Consider the following 22,550-nt stretch of genomic DNA (forward strand, 5'->3'; position numbering starts at 1 on the left):
CATCCGATGAACAGAAAATTCTCTCTGATGACTGTCTTGTTTTGATATTTTGAGCACTTCCCATCACCAGCAACTTATCAAAACCTCTTCTCTACATCCTCTGATATCCTTTTTAGGTATCGTTAATAGTAACACTTACTGTCCACTTTATTAGGAACACCTGTACACCCATGCGGTTACCTAATCAGCCAATCATGTGGCAGCAGAACGATGGGGGAAAAAAATCATGCATACTTCAGTTAATGAACTCAACATCAGGACATCATGCATCATCTACAATTACGGCATTTGGCAGATGCCCTAATCTAGAGCGACGTAAAACAGTGCTTTTAAGTCTATCAATGTATACATTAACACTGGTTCATTAGGATACAGACTTAAAGGCAGGGTCTCCGATTTTTGAGAAATGCTTCAGAAAACTGAGTCGGGCTGAATAATAAAAAAATCCGAAACAAATTTCAAAACAAACGTGTAGCCAATGAGCAGAAAGGGGCGGGGCTTGTCAATATGCAGCAGAGAGAGTGTTCAGTGCGCATGTGTGACATTAGCAGAAAGCGGTTTTATCATTGAAATGGAGGATAAAAACAAAGAAAGAAAGCGAAGAAAGGCTTACGATAAGGCAAGAAGTAGGACCCGTGTTAATATAGGATCTTTCCAGCGCTGGAGAGAACTGAAGGAGCGGGAAGTTGGCGCATATTCACAGATTGGAGTTTCCCGAGTCAATAACTCCTGAGCTAAACACTGTTACTACACAAATAACACCTCTTTTCTATCGTAGTAATGTAGAGAGGCAGCTACAACCGCGTTTTGTGTAGTAACAGTGTTTAGCTCAGGAGTTATTGACTCGGGAAATTCAACCTTACTTAAGACACAGAGGCGCTTTTTTCCTTCTCGATAGGTGAGTAACGTTGGTTTTGCTTTGTTTCACAGAACTAATATATGCCGTCCTTTGCATGATTATGCTTGTGTGTCATTTTTGCTTGTTTGTTTATCTGCAATCGTATTGTTCTTCCCTTCAGCTATGATAAAGACACATTTCTTGACATTAGTTGCCTGGGTTACGTATGTATGTGTAGGCAGAGCTATCAATACAGGGGTGGGACCCATTTGGGTTAGGGGCGTGTTTGTTTTGGTGATTTCAAATGTCGACATTGGCTTTCAAAAATCGGAGACCCTGCCTTTAACATCAGAACATTAAACATCAGAATAAACAAAAAGGGAGATCTCTGTGACTAACTGTGACATGGTATATTGTTGGCACCATGAATGAAGCATCATGAACGACGGGCTGATTTGAGTATTTCATAACCTTCTGATCTACTGGGATTTTCACATACAACAATCTTTAGAGATTACACAGAATAGTGAAGAAAATAACAACAACAACAAAAACACTGATTAAAACATTTTTTGGCAGAAACTCATATTTGAAAAGAAAGGTCAGAGAAAATTGGCCAGATTGGTTCAGTCTGCCAGGATGGAGGTATAATCACTCTTTAAACCACAGTAAACAGAAAAGCATCTCAGCATGCACAAAAAAGTGAAAGACCACATTGGGTTCCACTTCTAGGAGCTTTTCTGCCCAGTACAGTTGTGTTTATTTGAGTTACTACAGACTTCCTGTTAGCTCAGACCAGTCTGTTCCTTCTCCTCTGATCTCTCTAATAAACTCCACACCAGCTTATTTAAACAAATCAGCCCAACTGGTACCAACAATCAGAAATTTTTCCCCATTTGGATGTTTGATGTGAATATTAACCGAAGCTCTTGACCTTTATCTGGATAATTTTAGGAATTAGGCTGATTAAATAACTGTGTGTAGCATTAATGCTTCACAGCTCCTGGGTCCTGAGTTCGATCCTTTTCTCAGGATACTGTCTGAGTTACAAGTTCTCTTTCTGTTTACAAGTTCTCTATCTGTTTGCCAAGGTTTCCTCTTGGTTCTCTGGTTTCCTTCCACTTTCTACAAACATGCAGATGGTTAAATTGGCTACAATAAAATGCCCCTAGGTGTGAAGGAGTGTGTGAATGTTGTCCAACACCCACCACAATGGGTGGACTGAATAATAAAGTTTATATAGCATTTTTTATACATTAACATTTAAATGCTAGTCAAAAATAAAACAGTGAAATAGTCAACTAATTCAAATAATGAAATAGACAATACCAAGAAAATATAGATAGAAAGAGGAAAATATCTGGGATATACAATATTGATAAACATATCTAATAAAAGAAGTATGAAATAGAATGCACATTAAAGAATAAAGAAAGAATTTAAGAAATGTAATGCAAACTTAATGTACCAGGAAAGTAAAGCATTATAATACAAATAATAAAAAACTAGACACACACAATGATCAGGTAAGATTTTCCTCAAAATGCAAAAAACATTTTACAAAAAAAAAACAAAACAAAACAAAAAAAAAACCTGATCATTGTTGATGTCTGAATGATGTTGGTTTTGTCTGGGAGCAAATAATAGAAGTGAATTATACTGTCTACTATTTACACATCCTCATATAACATGGATTTCTGGCACCGAATGCGTATTTTTAGTATAAATGAATATTGGTTATTATAGTAATTGGCAGTCTGGTGCGCTGTTTGAAATGAGCCGTCTATTGAACAGGCCTGTGTTACAGCCAGGTCGAGCAGAAATCACAAAGCAAACAGCAATGCTGGCAAAATCAAATAAGCAAATACAGATCATAATTAATACTCTTCAACACACTTACAATTACTTCTTTTCTCTCCTGCTCCTTTTATTCTCTCTTGGAATATAGACTATATTGGCAAAGACAAGTGAAAAAAAAATACAAAAAAAAAAAGGCACTTAATAATTATTCAAACTTCTCCGTTATAACAGTGCTAACTATACCAGAAGCCTCAATCAGACCTCTCTCAAGATGTCCACTTTCATATACACAACAGACAAATTCATATCCATATTCTGTAATATACACAGAGTTGCAAGGAAATCTCCCTGAGATGATATGGGAAATCACAAAAAGGGAAACCATCCTTATCTGGGTGAGACCCAACAGAGTGAATATTACTTATTCATTTCTATTAATATAACTGTGTAATATCTATTTTTTTAAGTTATCACCTGGTCACTGATGGAGACGTGAGCACAAAACTGTATCAACTGCAGTCCGAAGCCATCTTCACCGTCTCTAAGTGGTATATATACAGTCACAGGGCACTTTATTAGGGCACTTTATTAGCGCACATTTGTGCAATCCAGTTCACATGCAATTGTTTGAAAATTCCTCCTAAGTAGAAACCAGTCTTCAAATTTTTCCTAAACAACACTGCCTCAGTTGCTTGGATATTTTATGGTATCAACAGCAAAAAGATGCCTTCTGCACCCTAATTTACCCACTTATTCTAGGCACTAAATGTTTTTGGGAAGAAAATGTACATACTTTTGAGAAAAAAATGTATGCAAGCATTTACGGTATATCTATAAGATGTATGCAAGCACTGGGATGTACTTACATGCAATGTAGCAAAAATAACTCTGTTGCCTAGTTACACATATATAATGCATACTATACAACTTAATTAACCTTTCCCTGGATTTATTTAATCCACATTCCTGCAGACTGAATTTGGCAAAGCAAACTGCCACAAAATCCCTTCCTCCCTCGTGTAAGGAGCTGGGGGCAATATTAAACAAACAAATGTTCACGGATCCACGTTTCGAAAATCTACCAGAAAGAACAGACCATCCAGGTCACATTTGGGATACTCATTTTAACATACTACTGACATTGTGATCTGTAGTGAGAGCAGGGAGCAGGTGGAGGAAAACCTGGAGAGGTGGAGGTTTGCGCTGGAGAGAAGAGGAATGAAAGTCAGTCGTAGTAAGACTGAGTACATGTGTGTGAATGAAAGGGAGGGAAGTGGAATAGTAAGGTTACAGGGTGAAGAGGTGAAGAAGGTACAGGAGTTTAAGTACTTGGGGTCAACAGTCCAGAGTAATGGAGAGAGTGGGAAAGAAGTAAAGAAGCGAGTGCAGGCAGGTTGGAGTGGGTGGAGAAAGGTGTCAGGAGTTCTGTGTGATAGGAAAATATCAGCTAGAATCAAGGGGAAGGTGTACAGGACAGTGGTGAGACCGGCCGTGCTGTATGGTTTAGAGACAGTGTCACTGAAGAAGAGACAGGAGTCAGAGCTTGAGGTAGCCGAACTGAAGATGTTGAGGTTCTCTTTGGGTGTGACAAGATTGGACAGGATTAGGAACGAGTACATCAGAGGGACAGCCCATGTTGGACGTTTGGGGGACAAAGTTAGGGAGGCGAGATTAAGATGGTTTGGACATGTTCAGAGGAGGGAGAGTGAGTATATTGGTAGGAGAATGTTGGACATGGAGCTGCCAGGCAGGAGGCAAAGAGGAAGGCCAAAGAGGAGGTATATGGATGTAATTAATGAGGATTTGAAGCTAGTGGGTGCAAGTGTTGAGGATGCAGAAGATAGGGTTAGGTGGAGAGAGATGATTCGCTGTGGCGACCCCTGAAGGGAAAAGCCGAAAGAAGAAGAAGAAGAAGAAGATTTTAACATACTACTATCTGGGACACATTAATTCTAACCTTAAATACTTCTTAGGACTGATAGTAGGCCAATTGGGACACAGTAACTAGTCGAGTCGAAATGTGTTAGTGTGACGTTGCCTACTCAAGTGATTCAGTGCTGCTTGGCCGTTGATTCAGGACATACATGTGTGTAGAATGAACAAAATCTAGACATAATACATCTGCAACGTTGGCATTTTTTAAAAAAAAAATCTTTAAACAAGTTAACAATTTACTTATGTGTTGTTAAACAAGTGTGCTTTAAAGGTGGGGTCTCCGTTGTTTGAAAGCCAATGTTGACATTTGAAATCACCAAAACAAACACGCCCCTAACCCAAATGGGTCCCACCCCTGTATTGATAGCTCCGCCCACACATACATATGTAACCCAGGCAACTAATGGAAAGAAATGTGACTTTATCATACCTGAAGGGAAGAACAATACGATTGCAGATAAACAAACAACAAAAATGACACAAGCATAATCATGCAAAGAACGGCATATATTAGTTCTGTGAAACAAAGCAAAACCAACATTATTCACCTATCGAGAAGGAAAAAAGCAACCTCGGCGTCTTAAGTAAAGTTGGCCGCATATTCACAGATTGGAGTTTCCCGAGTCAATAGCTCCTGAGCTAAACGCTGTTACTACACAAAACACGGTTGTAGCTGCCTCTCTACATTACTACGATAGAAAAGAGGTGTTATTTGTGTAGTAACAGCGTTTATCTCAGGAGTTATTGACTCGGGAAACTCCAATCTGTGAATATGCGTCAACTTCCCGCTCCTTCAGTTCTCTCCAGCACTGGAAAGCTGATCCTATATTAACACGGGTCCTACTTCTTGCCTTATCTTAAGCCTTTCTTCGCTTTCTTTCTTTGTTTTTATCCTCCATGTCAATGTTAAAACCGCTTTCTGCTAATGTCACACATGCGCACTGAACACTCTCTGCTGCATATTGACAAGACACGGCCCTTTCTGCTCATTGGCTACACTTTAGTTTTGTTTTTGTTTTGTTTGGTGGCCCAACGCAGTTTTCTGAAGCATTTCTCAAACAACGGAGACCCTACCTTTAACCTCAAAGGAACAGCCTTTAATATCTGTAGCATTACTGACATGCTGCTTTTGATTCCATGCCAGTCCCGTTAGTGTCCAGTGTTCCTCTCGGTGAAAGCAGTAGCTCATTCAGGTATTTCTCACCTACTATTTTATGAACACTGATAATTCAGACATACAACCTCTCTCGTGTACTGCTTTTCTATGTAAAGTTAGGTACTAGGGATCATCTGGAGACAGCTATTGTCTCGAAAAGGAAATTTTATAGTCACAGGTAAACTAATTAACTCAGAATTATGACACCTTTCCAATCAGAAGATTCTAAATATCATTCTGTAGAGACAGTCAGTTGGGAAACTGAAATAAATCTGTCTCTAATATATTGTTTTAAAATGACTTCTGATGTAAGCATATTAGAGGCCCAGGTTGACTTGCCAGAAGAAATGTGTGGTAACATGAAATGTGTGAGCCTGTGAAAATCTGAGACTGGATATATTTAGCCTAGGTGTATGTACACCTTTAGCCTGAACTGTAAATATAATTTGAATTTGTGCTGTTAACATGTAGAGAACTATTTCTTCATGCTGTTATGGCTCAGAGTAAAGAAACCTGGCTTGTTTCTCTCTGTTCTCTCGGTCTCTTCCAAAAAAAAAAAAAAAAAAAAAAAAGGAAATGCCTGCTGATAGTAAACCAGCTCACTAAAAACTAAAAGTAGATCTTCACCTATAAAGGCTACAGTACAGGTGAATAAAAGAATGACAAAACATTGGTAGGATTCATAGCATTTTACTTAAAAACTTAATCCGTTTACCTTAAAAACATATCAGTTTTGTGAGAAATATGGCATTCACAATTCTGGCATATACGTTACTGTTAATTTATTTCCATCGAGGTAATGTGCAACATCCACTTAAATAATCAGACATAAATTGTGTGTGTGAGCTGCTTTTCATTTTTTGTCACCAGGCCAATTAATTTCATCAGACACTTCTGGCCAGGTTCGTATGTGGAAAGAAAAAAGTGGATGAGTCATCAATGTTCTTGCCAACTTTCAGTCAGGGTGAAAATGACCTTCAAAAAGCATGACGAGCCAGATCATTAATACTTATTCTGCATGTGTTTTAGTCCTAATTCATCCCTATATCATTATATAAACTCAAGAGTCTCTCTTTCATCTGTACCTTGCTTTGTATATCCTTTTGCATAAAATCTTAGAGAGAAAGAGAGAGAGAGAGAGAACGGAAAAGAGTAAGATGGTGAAAGACGGGAAAGAGCGGCAAACAAAAGAGACTGTTCACCTTGGAAGCTGTAATTAGGCTATTTTTTTTCTTTTTAAGTTAATTTGTTCACCGATTCAGGTAACATTAGTTCCACTGTCCCTTTAACAATGGATGTTCAGCAGACAGAAGTTTTTTTATGGGTAGCCTATTCACAGGGGGAAGGAACAGCTATTTAATAAGACCTTTACTTTTAAAAAGAAGTGGCATTGAAAAGCTAGAGGAAGGTGAAAAAACGAAAGTCAGGCTGTGTAACTATAAAGCACTGCAACTTACTGTATCTGCCTCACAGATCAAAAGGTGAACCAATTACCAGGCAACCCAAGCATGCATTACAACCAGAACAGAGCAGCAGAGCAGACTGAAACACAACTCTTCTTCAGTTGCCACATACACACACACCTAAAGAGCAAGATCTCGCTCTCAGCTCATACACTGTTACATGAACAAAGGGGGAAAAAATGATGCCGTTGTAGTAGGGAGGCTGTCTCAGCAAAACTAATGCCTAAGAACTGCTGCTGTAATCATAAAGAAGTGACGATTCTCATGATAAACGCCCTTTCAACACATTTATCCAATTTTTTAGAACTCAATTGTGGAAATGATTTATATTTACACTATCCAATGTCATCTAGAAGAGAATGGATTCCCTTTTGAGTCTGTCTCCTTTCTTGGTTTTTTTCCTTGTGCATGAGAGAATCTGTGGTATAACATTTATTCGCATCTCCTCCAAGAGCTTTCAGCAGGCTTTCAATGCTAAACCAAAGCCTTGCACAATTTCAAAAGAGAAACAGCTTGCAAGGTTTACAGACTGGATATTGAATTCATCTCTTTTGTGTTATTTGACAAACATTTGCAATTTCAAAACAAACTTTGGAATTTCAGGTAATACAAAACCAAACCAAAGTAGATTGAAACTAACAACCCCAATCCGACATTGCCTTTCCCGCTTCTTTTCTGTGTCACTCACCTTGGGCTGCTTGTTATCGACTTTGAGTGCATGTCTGGCTGCCATGGACACCACAGAGCAAAACAAAGCTGAGGAGAAGACGATGGCGATAAAGGCCAGGAGCCAGGGCAGCGAGCAGAAGTAGCAGGAGGCCTCGGACGAAGTGCACACCAGCACATGAACAGAGGAACCAAGCAGGATGAGGAGGTAGAAGGGTAAAGAGAGGAAAGTGGTTGCCAGGGGAACGTCCACACATGCAGCGCCGCTCAGAGCCTCTGGCATGGTCAACAACAGCAGCACCAGAATCTACAGCAAGATGAAGATCAAGGAATTAGACATTAATTGTATAGAATAGATGAGAAAGAATGTACACAAATCTGTTTTTGTGTCATGTTCATTTCCTGAATAATACAACAGGACTTTTAAAAATGTATTTCAGATTTTTAATAGACACAAAAACTATATAAAAAAGGTAATACTATAATAAAGTATATTCACATTTTATAAACATTTGGCCAAAAGCTTATGGACACCATATTTGCCTATTTTTTTTGCCAGATTTAGTCCCACATTCATTTGGAAATAAGCGGCACTCTTCTAAAAAAGCTTTCCACTAGATTTTATAGCGTGGCTATGGAGAGTTGTCCATTCAGCCATAAGAGCATTAGTGAGATCCGGCACCGATAGTAGGAGAAGAGGCCTGGTACACAGTCAGAGCTCCAGTTCACACCAAATATTTTCAGTGGGGTTGAAATCAGGTCTCTGTGCAAGGTCTTCATCAACAACCTTGGTAAATCATGTCTTAATGGACTTTGCATTGTACAACTAGATTGCACCTCAGGAATGAGGATAATATACTGTACAGTAGTTATGCACACCATGATGAAATAAATTTGTTCAAACATGGCAAAATATTAAATGAAACATTTTGTTGAAACTCAATAAGGAATAACGTTTTTTTCTGATTTTCTCATTTCAGTCAGCTATGAATAAAAAGTAATAGACAGGGCACCAAATCTGTTGCACCTGTTCTAGTGATTTGTCCATTCCTGCACAGAATTCTGTTCACATCGGACAGTGCGGCTGATACGTTCAGTGTGATCAGCAGCCCTGCCAGACTGAACCTCCTGATTAGACTGAAGTGACACTCAAGCAAGGACCAACGTGCCTTTCAGGAGAGTTGCCTTTGACACATTAATAGGCAAGTCCAATTACCATACCTTCCCCTACCAATCTTCTGCCTAATCCCAGGGCCTGATCCACAGGCTAAATGTCTCTGCACACAGCCTGTCAGTCTCTCACCTAACCTATTGCTAAACTGTGTTTAGAAATACCAAGCGAACGCCTACACGTTTCTTCAGCTGCATATATGCTTCAGACTAGAGGCACAGAGTGCAGGCTGGAAAGAATGAAAAATCAGGGGACATCATTATATGGTCTAAGCTGGGTTCAGTTTTATTTATTTATTTTATATATATGTTTATACATGTCACACTCCACAGTGGTTATTAAAAACTTAAATGAAAGTAGACATTCACTGATTTTTTTTTTTTTATAAGCAATTCTGTTGTCGCCTGGCCTAATAGAGGATATATATATAGAAACATTCCAAAAAAAATGCGAAAAACATGAACGGTGACCCAATTCTGCTATATGAGATGTTCATTTATCTAAACAGAGATAAAAAAAAAAAAACATCTCACACTGAAAGCCAGCAGTGTTCTGACTAATTTTATAACAGACTTGTGGCAATAAAATAATTCATTTGTTTATACTGATTGAAAATGTCCAATAAGCTAGTTTCCATTCCAACGGGGAAAGGAACGCCAGTGTCCTGGTAAAAAAAGGTTAAACAATCAAAAAGTCACTTTGTATAAAATGTATAAACCTCTAGATCTTCTCAAAAGGATGGCAACAGGTGTTAGTGTAGGTTTAACTTGGTCTGCCATTGAAGAATTGGTCATACCTGCACTGTTCATGTGCCATCTGGGGAGATAAAAATTTAAGATGACAGATAAAAAAAAAGCCATTTTAACCCTTGAAAAACATTTTGCAAGACCACCAAGTCAATGTCACAAAGAGAAGAAAAATGAACAGTATTTTTCTCTCTGAGGTTAGAAATTATGGCTCTGACACTTCCTCAAACTCAGCTCAAGGTCATAATTGGTCTCATTATCAGTAGATGTATGCAGTTTTATTAATCCAGCTCCAGGCAGACAGTTAGTACCTGCTAGCTCTGTTGTGTAATGAATTTAGTAGCTGTTTAATTAGGATGAATTTAAATGGGCAGTGGTGGATCAAATAGTGAAGGCTCTGAGTCGTTGCCTGAATGGTTGGGGGGTCAAGCTGCCAATGTTTGCCCCTTGAGCAAGGCCCTTAACCCTCTCTGTCATGGTTGACCCTACACTCTGACCTCCACTTAAATAGAAAGAAAAAAAAAAGCATTGCACTGTGTTGCAATGTATATATGACAAAAAAGGCTTCTTTTCTTCTAGTTGGTTCTATGTCCTGAAATATGAACACAAAATTTAACCCATGACCTAACAGTTAGTATGAATGTAGTGTTAATTTCGTCACCTATTTTTAATTTAGTCTTAGTCTTGTGCCAAATGTCCTTGTTAGTTTTAATCATATTTAGTCATTCACATATCTTTTTTTGTTAGTCAAGTTTTAGTCGACTAAAAGTCTCGTCATTTTAGTCTAGTTTTAGTCAAAAGAAAACTCAAGGTATCTTAGTCAAGTTTTAGTCGACTAAAAGTCTTTTAATTTTAGTCTAGTTTTAGTCAAAAAATTGTAGTCTTTTTTAAAATAACACATTATTACTGAGATTATTACTGATAAATGTTTCACTCGAACTTGACTGCACATCAAATTTTTTACTTTATTGATACTGCTTTTAATCGTAATGCAAAGACCGGTCATCGGGACATAAGCTGTCATGTACAATAAAAGAGCCTGCACAGCAACACGAAATACTGTATAATTTAACACAAAAAGCCTAGACGGTGGATTTTTTTTTGAGCGGCGTGTGGACGAATTCTTTCTACGCACACACTAAACAGCGCGAAGCGGCGAACTCGTTCTGAATATTTTAAAGGCGTAACAGCTGATGAAAAAGCAGAGACAATTGTAGATGCAAATGAAGAGAGATTTTATCTTAGTTTTTATTTTATACAAAACATTTTCGTCTCGTCACGTTTCATTTCGGCTCGTTAATTTAGTCTTAGTCAGCGTTTTTGGACAGTGGTGCAGTCTTATCGTCTCGTCTTAGTCATGAAAAAAAAGGTTGTTGACGAACATATTTCGCCTCGTCTCGTTTGAGGAAATTAACACTATATGAATGCTGTAAATGATTTGTGCTTGCCCTGTATGTTCATTTTAATAAATTTAGTCCTCCTTTGTTCTGCACGTGTCATATCTGACAGCTTGATTGCACTAACATGAGAGTAATAAATTGCAATTAACTAATGAATGTAGCCTTTCACCCTCAACTGCTCCAGCTACAGTCGTATGCCAAAGTTTAGGAACCCCTGACAATTTCCAGGATTTTCATTTATAAATATTTGGGTGTTTGAATCAGATGATTTCATTTTGATCTATCAAATAAATGAAGGACACAGTAATATTTCAGTAGTGAAATGAGGCTTATTGGATTAACAGAAAATGTGCAATATGCATCAAAACCAAATTAGACAGGTGCATAAATTTGGGCACCCTTGCCATTTTGGTGATTTGAATAACTGTAACTACTTAGTACTGATTAATTGGAACACACAATTGGTTTGGTGGCTCATTAAGCCTTGAACTTCATAGACCGGTGCATCCAATCATGAGAAAAGGTATTTAAGGTGGCCAATTGCAAGTCGTTGTTCTCTTTGACTCTCCTCTGAAGAGTGGCAACATGGAGGCCTCAAAACTACTCTCAAATGACCTGAAAACAAAGATTGTTCAATATTATGGTTTAGGGGACGGCTACAAAACGTTATCGCAGAGATATAAGCTGTTAGTGTCCACTGTGAGGAACATAGTGAGGAAATGGAACAGTTCTTGTTAAGGCCAGAAGTGGCAGGCCACGTAAATATTGGAGAGGCAAAGGCGAAGGATGGTGAGAACGGTCAAAAACAGCCCAAAGACCACCTCCAAAGACCTACAACATCAACTTGCTGTAGATGTTACTGTGCATCGTTCAACAATTCAGCGCACTTTGCACAAGGTGAAGCTGTACAGGAGTCGCTTGAGGTATGCAAACGCACATTTGGACAAGCCAGCTTCATTTTGGTCATAACAAGGGGTGTTATGCATGGTGGGAAAAGAACACAGTATTCCAAGAAAAACACTTACTAACCACAGTAAAATTTGGTGGAGTTTCCATCATGCTGTGGGTCTGTGTGGCCAGTGCCGGTACTGGGAATCTGGTTAAAGTTGAGTGTCGCATGGATTCCACTCAATATCAGCGAATTCTTGAGAATAACATTGAGGAAATGGTCACAAAGTTGAAGTTACGCCGGGGCGGGATATTTCAAGAAGACAATGACCCAAAACACTGCTCAAAATCTACTCGGGCATTTATGCAGAGGAACAAGTACAATGTTCTGGAATGGCCATCCCAGTCCCCAGACCTGAATATCATTGAACATCTGTGGGGTGATTTGAAGCGGGCTGTCTATGCTCGGCAACCATCAAACCTAACTGAAATGGCGATGTTTTATAAGGAGGTATGGTCCAAAATACATTCATCCAGAATCCAGACACTAATTACAGGCTATAGGAAGCGTCCAGAGGCTGTTATTTCTGCTAAAGGAGTCTCTACTAATTATTGATGTGATTTGAGGTGCCCAAATTTATGCACCTGCTCTAATTTAGTTTTGATGTATATTGCACATTTTCTGTTAATCCAATAAACCTCATTTCACTACTGAAATATTACTGTGTCCTTCAGTTATTTGATAGATCAAAATGAAATTGCTGATCCAAACACCCAAATATTTATAAATGAAAATCATGGAAATTGTCAGGGGTTCCTAAACTTTTGCATATGACTTTACATGTACGGCAATGAAAAATTGGTGGCACATATTGAAAAATAGATAAAAATAGGTAGGAATTTCATTGCATTCTGTATACATTAGACAGTACAGAACTTGGATTTGACTAGTCAACATTTTTACTGAACAAAGTTCTGTGATGCATAATAAATAATAACTGTGAATTAATTTCAACCAATGATTAGTTCAATGCAGAGTTGCACTAACTCCAGAGCTGCATAATTATCCTAAAGTGTCATGGTCTCTTAACAATATCACACTAATTATTATCTCCTTCCTAAGATGAATGTGTTCATTGCTGAATGTAGTACTTAACCTTCAGTTGCTCCAGCTAAAGTTTTTTTAATTTAATTTTATTTGGTTAATACATAGAAAGCATTATATCATTTTCCATCAGAGAACTAAACTGTCCGGAACACTTGTTCAATATAAACATGAAAATTAAACAACACCCCACTTACAAAATCGACTTCTATGATGAAGGTCAGACACAGGAATATACTTATTGCTGGCTTCACAAAACATTTTCTTCATAACCATATGTATAAATGTTTTGTACAACCCGAGCCAGGAGGAAGTCTTCATTAGCCTGAACTGCTGAATAAACTCAGTTCTTGCTGACTAGCTTTACAGAGCAGCTCCTTTGGGAGATCTGACATAAAAAAAAAAGACATGCTGCAGCAACAAAGCAATAGCAGTCAGAGTGAAATCTATGTTCTTCATTTCTTGGCACTATATTGGCACCAAACCAGAAAAATGCTTTCTTTTAACTTATCAGATAGAAAACATTGTCTGAAGGGTCAACTCAAGAACTTCAGCGCCAAAAAAAAGCAGAGCCAAATTATTCTTATTATTGAGTGCAAAATGGAGCCAAAGTTCTCTGAACGTACACACACACACGCTCACACACACATACACACACGCTCACACACACACACACAGAGCCTGTACTGTCATCATTTATATTAGAAAGGAAATATTGCTGACTGAGCTGTTATGTGTGTCCAGAGTCCAAAGTAAAAGACCATGCAATGTCTCATTTTAGAAGTCTAAAAAGATTTTTATTGCTTGTAAACCATGAAACTGAAATGTACCAGTAGCTGCGTTCAGTTTTTTATTTTTTTTATAAACTATGGTGAAATATACAAAACTATATCATTGATATTTTGAGCTCCAACCTACAGGACTTTTTTATTTAAATAAATAATCTGAGAAAATGCATCGTCATTCTGCTGTACTGCCAATAAAATAAAATCATTTTCCAGTTATTTAGTAATTGAGCTTGATTCTGCTGCCAAAAAACAACCACTTAGCATATAGAAAAATACTTTTTATAGTTCTTTAAAAGTGCACTAAACAAACTGAACGATTCAGTAAAATGAGTCTCTCAATTTCATGCATAAACTACCTTATGAGGCATTTACTGTAGCTATTAGTGAGGAGCACAGAACATGAGTAGAACTCAAGTTCCTTCAATGCAGGACAAACTCCTTAGACAATGTGCCATAGTACTGCAACTCAGCAAGCAAGGGTAATTTATCTCACACACACACACACGCACACACACACGCACACACGCACACGCACACGCACACACACACGCACACAATTTCTCTTGTCTCCTATTTGGCAGTAGGAGTGGGTCTAACACTCAAACCACAAGATTCAGTGACAGGTTTTACCTGCATGCCTAAAGCTTGTTCAATAATGGGTTATAAACATGTCACCTAATTTGCACAGTCACTAACAACTTTAACAGACATTTTAATCTTTATACTAAGATTCGAATCAGCTGTACTTTTCAAATCCAAATTTTAGTATCCACAATAAAAATGACAAACAACCCAATCCTATTTTGTGCATTTGTTTTCAGGCCAACATCTAACTATGTTTTTGTGCAATGTACAGTACACCAAATGTTTAAAAACAAAACATACTGAAACTCAAATAATCAGAATACGATTCAACACACAGATCTAATCAAATTTGCTATCATCACTTTTCGTCAAATGAATTTATTCGTAACCATCGGTGCGTCTCATTCGGATCTCTAGCTCGCTAGGTGGTGAATCAGTATACAGTGAACACACAGGTCCAGGGCACTGGCTCACAACATTTTAAGTCACTTTAAGGACAATTTCTGGTAACGTTTTAATTCCCTCATGTTACTGTAAAACCTCAAACATAATTAGTATTTCAGTTTTATATGTTATATTAATCGGATAAGCAGTAGAAGATGGATGGATGGATGGATGGATGTTATATATAAATTTACAAAGCTTCTGTCACGGGATTTCAAGCAATATCACAGGCAAGGTAGCTGATTTTATTTTATTTTTTTTAAATCAACAAACCATAAACAAACCATATTCAGAATGTCAAATGAGTTTAAAAACTGAACGAATGTCATAAAAATGTAAGTAAACATTTAAGTGCAACAGCAAAAACATACAGTACTTACAAGTGAAGACTTATAGAGATAGACTTTTTTTTTAATGCTTTAGTAAATGTGATGTCATCACACGATGCATTATGGGATATTTTTCAGGAGCAATGCAATGGAATGATTGTGATTGAGACAGCCCTTAAAATAGATGACTCCCTGATTAGTGCCCTGACTACTGAAATAGAGGGCTGATTGAGATGCCCCCCATGACTGGATACTGGCCATGGCTCAATCTCCATAAGTGTTTCATCTGCCCAGAACTACTCAGCATAACACCAGTGATGTTTCTATAACAACCAACACACTTGCAAGCAACTACAGTACAGTCCAAATATATTAGGTTTGGCCATCTGTAATGGTGGAAGCTCCGTTTAAACAAAGGATTTAAGAAAGAGACCAGATTTGCCTTGCTGTCTGAACAAAGCCTTAACAAGATTATCTATACTGATGTCTATATTTATTATTAAATTTTCAATGTTGTATTTTTGTGAAATTTGTGGCACGTGTTAGGAAGAATAAATAAGAATAGTTAAGAATGCTCAACATCTTTACTGCTAAAGATATCAGATGTTCCAATGATACATAATGAATGATTACAGAAAATCAGTTTGAACCACTGAGTAGTTCAATACAGCGTTCACCAACTCCATAGCTCCATAAGCATCCTAGAGTGTCATGTTTGCCTGACAATATACCGCTTTTATATATTTTTTATATCTTTTATATCCCACAATTTTATCACTAAAAGTATCTTGTTACTGTACTATGAAGTCACCAGTAAGCTTTCCTGCTTCTGGTTGCCATAGTAACATGGTTTATCAGTGGGTAACACAAATAGCATTCATCAAATTAGATTTCTTGCTATTAAAAGAAACTTTCTTGTGGGAGATTTGGTGTTTGTGTATACATTTCTTTGCAACTGTCTTCACTCTCATTGGTAGATGCTGCATCATCTCTGCAAGTCACTGTATGTGTAAATGGAGCATTAGTGTGAAAGGGAAAACATATCCGTACCACAAGGCTCTCTACTTGGCCCGCCTTTACTTTCTCTTTAAATGATGATAGCCTTCGATGTTCACATATTGCTGCCTACTAAAGAGCTTCAGTCAATGTTCTTTACAATTCAATTGTTTGCAGCTGTTCTGTTCTGTTTGGTTGGTTGTTCAGAGGTCATCAGGGGAGAGAACATGCCTAATGAAGCATGTAATAACTTGGCTGTAGGCTTGGATGGAGAGGAGAAGAGCTACTGAGGCCAAGAACAATCAAATGCATCCTCTGCAATGCCCTTCTTTAGTTAAAAAAGGTCTATTGCTTTGAGAAGCACAGTCTTTGATATTTGATAATCTATGCATGTGTAACCATGTATTCAGCAATTAAAAGATGCAAAGCTGGAAAGATGTCAGCAGATTAACAACCAGACGGGGTGTAATAGCTGGCAAGTATAGACTTAGTTTACAGTCTACAGCACACTTCCTGATACAGCTATGTGAATCCGTTCGCTTGTACAGTATACTGCACTACATTGAGTATAAATTCTATCGAGCAATATCATGTACTTATAGAAAGTGTCAGGAGCCAATTGGGATTCAGCCAGTCTTGGCATCTGAGATAATTACTGAAACATCCACCAAACGTCCTTGGCAACTTAAAGAAGGATAAATACTTATTTTCATTGAGAAATAAGCAAGAGACCTCTTAGTATTACCTGCAGTATGAGGCTCATGCCCACCATCATGGAGTACATGTCGTATTTGCCCAGCTGCTTGCTGAGGGCTGCGCTCATGGCTTGAAGAGCCTCCAGGTACTGCTTTAAAACTTTTTTCGCCATGTTGCTCAGCACCTCAGATGTGTTTCCCTCTACATATAGCTTCATCCAGCTCCCATGGGCTTTCACTGCCATCCGAAACTGCTCGTAACCGTCCTCTGTGTGAAACACGGAAAGAAATTAGCATAATTAAAAAAAAAGGCAGACAACAATCTCTAACCAACAGAAGGCTGTATGCGACAAAGCACACTTCCACTCTGTGGTAGCAGTGGTGCATTTGAGAACATAGAAAAAAGCATTAATGTGTTCAAGAGCAGAGTGGGAAGCCTAAGGCAATCTCAGCAGGCAACTCCCAGAATGTTAACAGGCATGTCAGACTCATGTAGCACACACAGTTCAGTACAAGAAGTCTCTCTGTTCCCTCTAAGCAGCTTTAATTATAAAATTATAAAAATTATAAACAATTTTTTTTCTCATTTGGCCACATGACCAGTACCAAAGATTTTAAGATCAAAATGTTCAAAATGGCACCAGTAGGAATGAATGATACTGATTGTTGGGGCTAGAGACACTGTTCATTGCTAATTAGTTACATATGCTGCATCACACTACATGATAAACCATATACACAAGCATTGGATACAGATGAATAGACAGGACAAGAACCAAAATAACAATGCATGAGTTAAGGGAAATTAAACCTAAAAGCATGACGAAGTATGAGCTGCAGCATTGCAGGCTGCTATGTGCCGTAAGTGGCTCTGCACACTGTGCTCGACACAAAGAGCAAGAGATTCCTGACAACTGTCATCAAAGTCTTCAAAGGACACTATGATGGCCTCACTGGGACCATCCAAAATGGTGACTGTCATGCGTTATTTGAACCATTGTTGTGTCAGTCAGCTGCATTTTCTGGTCTTTATCAGCAACCATTTGAAGACCTTGGCAGGAAGGTATTAGTGTTGGGTCCATGGTGAGCTCAGAGTTTGCGCTGAGCCATTAGTTCCTCACAAGCTCTCAGTTGCACTATTATATACACCCAAATAAGGATGGGTTCCCTTTGGAGCCTGGTTCCTCTTAAGGTTTCTTCCTTATATAATCTCAGGGAGTTTTTCCTTGCCACTCTTTCCTCTGGCTTTCTCATTAAAGATAGATGTTAGAAATATATAGTAAGTTAATTTTAAACTTTATTTATTTATTTTCTGTTTCTATTCTTCTGTAAAGCTGCTTTGAGACAATGTGAATTGTTAAAAGTGCTATACAAATAAATTGAATTGAATTGAAAATGATTTAGAATAGTTATCTTTATGGTCTACCTCAAGGCTCTGTACTAGGCTCACTTTCATTGTCAGTGTTTGATCATGTCCTTATAATGTTACTTCTGTTTTGATATCTTTCTAACAACAACATAAAATCTAATCATCTGTGTGCAATTTTTTTCATCCTTTCCATGAATCAAAACTGAGCGGTTTCACCCACACCAACCTTTACAGTGATGTTGCACTTCGGAATGTGGTGGTGTTTGATGATGGTTACTGTTCTAAATATTACTGTAACTGTTATATATTTCAGGGTGCCAGAAAATTATCTAAAACTTGAATGCATGAAAGAAGTTCATGTGGCTCCCAAGTCAGATCCTGTTTTTGGATATGTCCTGAAAAAAGTCTATTACATCTCCTCGTTCTGTCTGTCTCTTGCTTTCTCTGAAACTCTGTCATGCGCATATTTCCGCCGTCTTATTCCTTCTTTGAATTTCATATTACACTCAGTTCCTGCCTGGTTCTCCTGATCTCCATCTCTTCGGTGTGACGCCTGGCTTGAATAATAAAGGCCTTATAGAGACGAATAGTGGCTCACATTATGCAGGCCAAAGCAGTGTGCAGAAGAGCAGATACAATAGCCTGGAGTGTAAAACATGAATCACACAGCAGAAACAAGTACTGATCAGCCAGGAAGTCTACCGGAGGATGTTTTAAGGTGGGTGGTGGTGGTGGTGGTGGTGGCAGTTTTGGGGGGTGGGGTGGGGATAATCTATTATTATCACAGATTGCATAAACCAAGCAAAACATAGGTCCATATTCAACATAGGTCCACAGGGTGTAGTGTGTAACTAACACCTGCTAAGGGAAAGATCATCTCATTTAGTCTACATGCAAAGAAAGCTAATCCAGACTTAACCCAGTCTGTCCTTCATAGAGCAGGAGAAAAAGGGGGAACTAAGACTGTGCGGGAATAGAACAGGAGGCAACAGTGCAAGATTATGCAGCCATGACACAGCAATAAATTCAAGTAATGGGAAAATGCTGAAGATAGCAGACATAATCGAGTTCGGGATAAAATAAAGGGATTTTATATGATAACAATTCTGTGAATCATAACTAAAGCAGAGGGAATAGTCTAAACAGTCAAGGTGATGTGATAATAGTGCAAGAACCTGTGCAGTAATGTAATTCAATACCATAATTGCACTAATTTTTCCCCCACTTAATCAATTGTTTCATGCTCATTCAGCTTTTATTGAACATAAAGGTGCACCTCTTCCCATTAGTCTGTGTGTCTAGAGTGAAGAATTATCACCCTGACAGCTAGACTTACCATCACATCCACTAATGTAATAACGATATTAATAATGCTGTTACACTTAAGACTCAATCTCAGTCTATGAATCCCAGAAGTCTCTCAAACGTGGAGTCATCTATTGGACGTTTATAATGAAAGTTTAATTTTCTACATTGATCACTGGGAAGACTATAAATGAACGTACTGCGTCAAGGCTTTCCTAGCAGGACCAAATGGGATCGTTACTGCCCACCACCCCACTCCTGCATTACTGCTAATTATTACTGCCTCTGAGAGGAACTCTACAAATGAATATTTGTTTTAACAGGACAAGACACAGAGAGAGAGGACTGTGGGAGGAGAAAGAGGGAGAGCTAGATATAGAGCGATGCTTGGAGGGAGCAATTATAAGCATACTATTCAATCATAGATCTCATCTGACTTAATACACTCCCCCTCTCTCTCACTCTCTCTGTGTGTCTCTGTCTGCCTGTCTGCCTGCCTGCCAGTCTGTCTGTCTTTCTCTCTCGCACTCATAATGGCATCCTCAGTACAAATCAAGGGTCCTAACATTAAACATAAAATCTGTCAATGGTGAGGGATCTAGACTCCATTTTTTCGTTTATTCAGGCTGTTCATACAGTAAGTAAAGTTAAATATATTACTATTATTTTAATCTGCTGCAAGAGCAATTCATATTTATTGTAACTGTAGAAAAAAACCTAATTTCAAATTTCATTCATTTATCCATTCATTCATTCATTCATTTATTCACGTTCAGTAACCATGTTATTGGTGTGGATCAGTAACCAATCCCAGTAACACAGCGCAATGCTTGAGAATTCATCCAGAATGGGAAGCCATGCACACAATCGTTCATGGCAGTGGGAAAATGTAGAAATAAACCAAAGGTTTTTTTTTCAGCAAGTGTGTAAATGCACAAGGTCAAACTAAACAATAACCCAAATAAAACAGATATGATGGCAAACTTCTTAAGCAGCATTATCTACAGAAAACAGCTTTCGCAACGAAACCCAGGTGCTCACAAACTATGCACCAACTTCCTCAACCTTAACCTGAAAGAGAAAAAGACAAAAGACACACAGACACACCACTAACTGGGGTGTAACACCAGTGGAAACTGATGAAAGCAGTGAAACTCACAGCCAGGAACCCAAGCTCAGGATCAAAGCAAGACCTTGGACCTGTGAGAAAGTAATGCTCCCCGCTATTTAACCCATAAACTGCCATTATTTCCATCCAGGCTGTAGTATTCAAGACCAGCCAATCAGAGACAATGTCCCTATTACACACGATGTGTCCACTGTATATTGTTTTCACTCTTGTCTTCCTTGGCCTTTCTAACAACTCGCTCTTTTCATGCGTCGGACATTTCGAAAGAATATTCAAGTATACAACAGTCATCATATGTAAATTTCTACCATACTTCACAGCCCCTGCAAACACTTTTCTCCTATAAGACAGGTACAACTGCAAAATTTAAAAAACACATTTATTTAAAGGAGAAAAGGAACCAGGAATGAGTGTGTAAAGGTATGCAAGAGAAGGTATGCATGCTTATATCAGTGCGTATGAATAATGGCGCTGTCTAATTTGGTGTGGCAGATTCATAAAGACATAAGGGAGGATTTCGTTATGTGCACTTTTTTAATAATGGACTTTCTTTAAAACTGCTGAGCGCTGAAAAGCAAAGACGCTTAGATGCTGGAGTTGGTTTCTTTCACACGCATGAACGTTTCCCACTTCTGTGAGTTACTTCTGTTGACTTGTGTGCTATTTGAATTAACTTCATGTCTAACCAGATGAAAGAAAACAAACAAGCAAACATATTTTAGGCTGTGGTAGGGATGGATTGGGCATGGGAGGTGGTTTAGCTCACAATACAAAGCATTACTACACATCAAAGTGAAGATAAGAGATAAAGCAGAAGGATCAAGCTCATGTTACAACAACATACACCTTCGCATTTCTTAAATACTTCCTCAGCTGACAAAACATAAATATTACAGTAGTTAACAGAATACCACTTTAATTTATGGTAAGGGCAAGAGACAAAATTATTGCACGTAACAATGGCAAAATGACACATGGATGATTCATTACACACAGCCGGTGTACTTGAAGTGCACGACCATACATTTTTTGTTTTGTGAGCGAGAGAGACTGAGCGAGAGCAAGAGCGGGGTAGAGGGACTGACGCACTGCGGCCTTCATAAGTTCAGCCCTGGAGATGCGCCCCTCTCATAAATCATGTAATGTCATAAAAAAGGAAAATGATTAGCAGGGAGTGTGACGTGCAGCAGCCCATTGATATGCGGTGTCCTCTCTAGTCTCCATCACGTATGCACTTTCTACCTGCAAGGACTGCAGCAGACTCACCGCGCACGCTCACCCGCTTAACGTACGGCACAAACAGAAGGCCACTGAGCAAAGAAATGCTTATTCAGTTAACACTCAAGGCATGAGGGAAGACAGAAATGCTGTTCTTCTCATAAAAAGACTTAAATAGTTTTTGCATCTGCAATACCAAATATTTCAATAAACAAGTCTTTTTTCTTCTTCTTTTTTTTTTTGGATGTGTCATTTCAGGATTCTTAGCCTTGTGGCACGATGGTAACAAATGTACACAAATTTTGCATTTCAGCCTGAAGCAGAACTTTTCCAGGTCAAAAGAAATGAAAAACAGAGCAGTGGCGAATAATCTGCTTATTAATCACAGTAATCAATCATCTCAGTGATGAGGCAGTTTCTGTACAGTAACGAGCTCTAATCACAAACCCATTCCCATCGGGCTGACCCAGATTTAGCTGAGCTAAACACAAAAAGGACTGGATGGCAGACTGCGTCTCATTTTT

At 38.4% G+C, this 22,550-nt stretch overlaps 1 protein-coding gene across 2 annotated transcripts in view; it reads right to left on the minus strand.

Annotated features, from left to right (window-relative positions):
- Positions 1-22,550, minus strand: part of pigg (phosphatidylinositol glycan anchor biosynthesis class G) — a 123,787-nt gene that overhangs the window by 43,951 nt on the left and 57,286 nt on the right. For both annotated transcript variants that reach the window (XM_060884711.1, XM_060884710.1), the window contains exons 7-8: positions 17,056-17,273; positions 7,881-8,165 (exon numbers count right to left, since the gene is read on the minus strand). In XM_060884711.1, the coding sequence (XP_060740694.1) occupies positions 7,881-8,165; positions 17,056-17,273 (503 nt within the window). The remainder of the gene's footprint in view (positions 1-7,880; positions 8,166-17,055; positions 17,274-22,550) is intronic.

The sequence above is a fragment of the Tachysurus vachellii genome, chromosome 13 (genome assembly GCF_030014155.1).
Source record: "Tachysurus vachellii isolate PV-2020 chromosome 13, HZAU_Pvac_v1, whole genome shotgun sequence".
Taxonomy (NCBI): Eukaryota; Metazoa; Chordata; class Actinopteri; order Siluriformes; family Bagridae; genus Tachysurus; species Tachysurus vachellii.